Here is a 6,381-nt window from a genome sequence, read left to right on the forward strand (position 1 = left end):
ATTATTTCAACAAAACAGTCGACATCAAACGTGAAGTTATTTCATCAAGCATCAAACAGTCGGCATCAAAACAGTTGGATTTTATCCCACGACTGATCGTGCTCCCAAACGTGGGCTTCCAACTAAAAATCCCTATTTTATCTAAACATCCATAACTGATTGATCTATGCGCTTTATATTTTCAAAACCTTTTCAACTTCATATTTTATGTACTCAGTATACCAGTCTGATTACAATTGCTTTGCAAATATGCCACACAATTTCATGATATCAAATAAATTTCAAGCAACTCGATGCAATGAAATCTCAAAGTTAAAGTCGTTCGAATATGGTTAATGCCGGATCGCTTTAAGCCGGAAATACCGTATTCAATTGAATTGGTTTTACAGGATTCTAAGGTAACATATTCAACTTTCTCATAGTTTTAAACTTCGTTAAGTACTTGCATTCTATATGAAAATTCTTTCTTCCGCATTACTCAAATGTCTAAGAAGTTGCTCCAATAATTCGACTTCCATATAAACAGATCTTTAAGTGATATGGAACCGACTGCGCCAATCTGTTTTTTGACTTCAAATATTGAGGATAACGTTAGAAAGTGATTGTCCTAATATATACATATAAATCAATCAGCTATCTTGCATCTTTGTACATAATAACAGAGGTATTGTTCAAAATATAAAACTCCGGCAAATATTAGATATTGGTTGCCTTGCTTAGACTATCATCGGATGAACATACAGAAAATACGCTTATATATGAAATATGTGTAGTACAAGTAGTCCTCTTTCTGTCTATTAATGTTGGCTTCATAATTGATATGGAACAAACTGTAGCATTCTGGTTTTTGACATCAAATCTTGAGGACAACTTTAGGAAGTGATGAAAGTATATACGAGCTTATTTATTTGACATCAAATCTTGAGGACTACTTTAGGCAGTGATTATTCCTCTTTCTGTCTCTAAATGTTGGCTTCATAATTGTGCACTAATAAGGAATCTGATTTTGTAGGGTGATCGCATACATGCTTCAATCGAAAAGTATGTTGTTAAGTTTTTTAGGAACAAGATACATGAATTTCGCTTATATCGTATGAACTACTTTGTAGCTGGACCAAATAATTTGAAGTTGAGGACTACGACACACAACCCCGGGCTGACATTTACTCAAAAGACATTCGTTGAGGAAACAATTGATCCTTCATTTCATATGAACATCTTTAACTTGCACCATTTTGACCAACTAACAAATCAACATGATGTCGATGAGACAGAATTACTCGGTAATTCTTCTTTTCATTTTTAATGAACTAATGGTATTTGAACAACTATGTGACTAACTTTTATATTTATAGATGTTCTTGCTCAGGTTGTGACCTATGAAGATGTTAAGACCTACAAGCAAGGAGACGACCAAAGTATCTTTATTAATGTTGTACTCGAAGATGATCAGTAAGTAATTCAAAAATAGAAACAATACTTTATAATAAATTACCTATATATGTGTTGATTAACCTTACCATGAAACGTATAGGAGGAACAAGATTTTGGCAACCTTATGGAGCGAACTTGTGGATCAAATTCAACATCAATCGAATGAATTTAGCGATGAACCTTTGATTGTTGTTTTCCAGCATATGAAAGCTCAAAAATTTCGAGGTTTACCAGTAATTACATGTATTTTTGAATTTTAGTTTATAAAATTTTAAAATTTTAAATTTATAATTATAATTCATTTGATACATAGGTAATTACTCAGTGCGTAGTTGTTGGTATTAGACAAAGATATGGATAAATTCTACATTGTCGCAGTCTATTGACTTTAAATCCAGGTTTGTCAATTGTATAATCCTTTTCTATATGTACACAAAATATAACAATAGTATTTATAAATTACAATTTTTGACTTATGCAGATTACTTGCAGCACGCCAATCAAACTTTGAGCGAATCACTCAAACAAGTTCTCACCTAAGTTACTCTGTTAGAGATGAGTTACACAAAGGAATTGTATTGTTTAAAACTATTAGGGATTTAGTTCAGTTCACGCAAGTGAATTTAATTTACTTTGTCAATTATATTAACCTTATGTTTTCTGTTTTGCATTTACAATAATTGTTTATTTTTGTTAAATAGGAATGTAGCTATTGGATTACAGCAAAATTGGTTAATTTGGAACTTGACCGGGGATGGTCATACTTGGCATATAACAAGTGTAGTAGAAAGGTTGAAAAAGTTGGAAATAAATATTTTTGTAAGAAATTCAATGAAGAAGAATTTTTAGTTACTCACAGGTAAGTACTATTTATGTATATTAAAATCTTCTATCTATAAAAAATATGCATAAGGTTAATCAAAATTGAGTTGGAGGTATAGGCTTCAAGTTCGTGTTATGGATGGAACCGCTTTTATCTCATTGTTGCTTTGGAATAGCGAAGCTATGCAGCTTATAGGGAAGTCCACAAAAGAACTTAAGGAAAGATTACTTGAGGTATAATACTAAACTTAATTTAGTTATCAAGTATAATATTTCTAACCTATGAAATTTGGTGTAGACTTCAATTGCGGATGCTGACTATTCTTATCCAAGTTAACTGGACGATATTCTTTATAAAAAATTCATGTTAAAGGTTATTGTTAAGCAAGAGAATATTGAGTCACAGGTCGAAGTCTACAAAGTTCTTAAGCTTACTGATGACGATGACCTTCTAAAGGAATACAACCATAGTTTATTCGAAGACACTATCACTGTAAATATTTTTTACTCACAAACCTCCTCATACAAAATTAAAGTATAAATACTTTTGCACTCATAGGATGAATGTTCTTTTTTCTTTCCGTTTAACAGGATCCACAATTTTTTGATGGACAAAGCTCAAGTGGAGATAAGTTTTTCGGGGTAAATTTCATGAAATTTAAACTTTTACAGCATTATTTATTTAGTTAACAATTATTATTCAAAATTATGCAACTAACGACAGTATTGCTCTCCAACTGCTATTAAATTTTATTACTTTTGGAAGGATCTTATGGCCGAAAGTCAGCTGACGTCTGTTTTGCAAACTCCCAACTAGAAAAGCTTATCAGAAAGTGGATCGTCCGTGTTAGAAGATGGTGATGCTTGCAATGCAAAAATATCTCATTTGAAGACGTATGACAAGAAGACTAGATCCTCTAATAAGGCATCAGCAGTTGGACCAGAGGACGACTTCAATTCTCAACTCTCTAGCAACAAGGTTCGCAGAGTCGTTAAGAAAGAAAAGAATCTCTGATTGGTTTTACTGAAATGCCTCTAGCTATGCAATTATATATTTTGTACTTATGTCGACTGAATGTGCTGCTGTTGATATGTGATCTGGTAAATGACTCTAGCTATGCAACTTCATATTATATTTATTAATATTGAATTTAATTAGTACTTATGTCGAATGAATGCGTTGCTGTTGCCTCAGAGATTTGCTATCTGCTTCATTATTAGTTGTGCTTTTATTTTTGGCTCATTCTTTGCTGTCAGAAAATATTCGATCTGTCTTATATGTAATCTCTGTAGAGCACTTTGTGCACTTCAAGTAGAATCAGAACATTTGTATTAAGCATTTAGTAGTTAATCAGATACCAAAGCAGGTAAAAGATCATGTCTTTTACAATTGGAAAAGCAGAATGGGGAGCAACTGTTTGTTAGGAACTTGCAACCAACACTCAGATATTGATTTCTCAATATTTTTTTCAAGAACTAAGTGCAATTAAGTGTGTAGAATATGTCATATCCAGTGCATATGTGCTGCTCAAAGGAGCAGTTAGCTGCAATTGCTAAAATTATTCATTAACGAAAGGAATAAAGTATCAAGATAATTTCCATAACTTAGATCAAATTATTTTTTGCTTTATATGATTTTTCCTGTTAGTCGTGATAATTTTGATGTCCAGTTAATAATCTTAATTCAAGAGCAGAATGAGATAGAGTTAGTGTCACGACCCCAATCCCGATCGTGATGGCGCCCAACACTAATGCTAGGCAAGCCCGACCAATTAAATACTCTCAACCCAAATACGCAATCTGTTAACAAATAATACGATTAAAATAGAAAATATCAAGGTTCCAATCCGAATCTAAATAAAATAGTACGGAAAATAATAACGAATATCCAAACAGTACCCAATAGATCTGGAGTCACGAGTCTAGAGCCTCTAGATGTAACAGAGTAATATATCCATAGTAATAAAGAAGTCTAGGATATGGAAAGACAAATGAAATAAAGGGGAGGAGTCGGGTCCTGCGGACGTCAGGCAGCTACCTCAACAACTCCTGAAAATAAACTTCACGAAAACGGCAAACAGCTCCACTAAGTCTCCGGAGCACCTTAATCTGCACACATGGTGCAGGGAGTAAAGTGAGTACTTCCAACTCAGTGAGTAATAAACATATATAATGGCTGAAAGTAAGAAATTTCGAAATATTACAATATAAAGCTATAATCAACGATTCAGCACGTTAAATGATGAAAACAACAGCAGACAATGACAACTAAGACCAACAGATATAAATGCATGAATGCAATGCAATGCACATGACCGATGCGGCGCGCAGCCCGATCCATTTGGGTACCCGCGCTCACTGTGGGGGTTCAGACTCCGGAGGGGCTCCTAGAGCCCAAGCGCAATATCATCGTAACATTCGCTGCGGCGTGCAGCCCGATCCACACTCAGTCCAGGTATATATATGCATGCAAGCCAATCTGGCACAGTCAAATTATTCATTTTTAGTTTCAATTATTAGGAATTTTAGAGCTAAGTGTTTAAACCTTTATTTATTTACTAACCATTTCGAGGCAGTGTCTAACTCAGGACTGATATCATGAAATATGCTAAGCATCATGGAAGCAGTGATAAGGATCCCTGAAGGATGCAAATGATAGGCACAAAGCCCCAAACATATTCATAAAAATCCAAGTAGGATGATTACCAAACAATTTCTAGTCAAAAACACAGTACGAACATCAATCGGAACGGACTAGGTCACAATTCCCAGTCACAATCGACCCCGCACTCGTCATAGAGTACGTGTCTCGCCTCAATATAGCGTCACAATGTGATATACCGGGGTTTCAAACCCTCAGGTCATCATCTACATCTATTACTCACCTCAAGCCGGCCACAAGTCTAGTTCGCTATGCCTTTGCCTTTCGAATCAACCTCTTCGCACGCCAAATCTGATTAAAACCACAACGAATACATTACAATAGGCTAAAGAAACATAACCCAATCGAAAAGACTCGAAAAACACCAAAATTCACTAAGTTGGCAAAACCCGAGCCCCGGGCCCACTTCTCGAAAAATTACGAAATTTACATCACTGGATTCCTCGTCTCGCCACGAGTCTACACATACCAATTTTACCAAAATCGGATTTCAAATGCCCTTTCAAAATCCGTTTTTACATCACAGCTTTCCAAGCCCTAGCTTGACCCGTTTTTGATGAATCTTCCACAATTTACATGTAATTTCTACCATAAACTCGAATAATTAGGCCAAGAGACTTACCTCCAATTGATTCTCAGTCAAAACCCTCGAAAATCCTCGCCCAAAGCTCTCCAAGTCGCTTAAAAATGGTGGAAACTACCTCTTGTTCGCGGATGAAATATAATATTTTAAACCCTTCTGTCAACAGTTGATTTCGCTTCTGCGGTCCCATTGCCGCTTATGCGGGACCGCTTCTGCGGCCAACATCCCGCTTTTGCGGATTTTCATTAAAAACCCAACGTCCGCTTTTGCGTCTCCTCATCCGCTTCTGCGAACCACCCAAGACCGCTTCTGCGGTTTATAGTCCGCTTCTGCGGACTCGCATTTGCGAAAAATGTTCCGCTTTTGCGGAAACACTCCACCAGGCCATGAACCGCTTATGCGATCCACCACTCGCTTCTGCGGAACCGCTTCTGTGGTCCATTTCCCCAGAAACGGAAATACCAGATGACAGCAACAACAGACCTGAAGCAAACTTCAAAACTCTCGTTTAAACACCCGAATTCACCCCGAGGCCCCCGGGACCTCAACCAAAAACACCAATACATCCTAAGACCTCATTCAAACTTGTTCTCATCCTCAAAACACATCAAACCACGCTAAAACCATCAAATCACATCGAATTCAAGCCTAAGTTTCTTAAAAACTTCCGAATTACGCATTCGATCAGAAACCCGACCAAAACACCTCCGAATGACCTGAAATTTTGCACACATATCCAAAATCAACTAACGGAGCTACTGCAACTATCGGAATTCCATTCAGACCCTCGGATCAAAATCTCACCTATCCACCGGAATTCGCCAAAATGCCAACTTTGCCAATTCAAGCCTAATTCCACTCCGGACCTCCAAAATCACTT

General features: G+C 36.3%; 1 protein-coding gene across 1 annotated transcript; it reads left to right on the forward strand.

The window, feature by feature from the left end:
- On the forward strand, positions 336-3,271 carry LOC109234783. The gene is made up of 11 exons (XM_019400841.1): positions 336-398; positions 1,013-1,283; positions 1,356-1,452; positions 1,535-1,667; positions 1,780-1,832; positions 1,916-2,051; positions 2,136-2,293; positions 2,376-2,490; positions 2,630-2,749; positions 2,848-2,898; positions 3,074-3,271. The coding sequence occupies exons 1-11, from the start codon at positions 336-338 to the stop codon at positions 3,269-3,271; spliced, it is 1,395 nt and encodes a 464-aa protein (XP_019256386.1).

Source organism: Nicotiana attenuata, chromosome 11 (assembly GCF_001879085.1).
Source record: "Nicotiana attenuata strain UT chromosome 11, NIATTr2, whole genome shotgun sequence".
NCBI classification, from domain to species: Eukaryota; Viridiplantae; Streptophyta; class Magnoliopsida; order Solanales; family Solanaceae; genus Nicotiana; species Nicotiana attenuata.

Coding starts and splice junctions, on each gene's coding strand:
- LOC109234783 (XM_019400841.1), top strand. CDS start 336: ATGCCGGATCGCTTTAAGCCGGAAATACCGTATTCAATTGAATTGGTT. Junction 2,750..2,847: donor TATTCGAAGACACTATCACT/GTAAATATTTTT, acceptor TCCGTTTAACAG/GATCCACAATTTTTTGATGG. Junction 2,899..3,073: donor GTGGAGATAAGTTTTTCGGG/GTAAATTTCATG, acceptor ACTCCCAACTAG/AAAAGCTTATCAGAAAGTGG.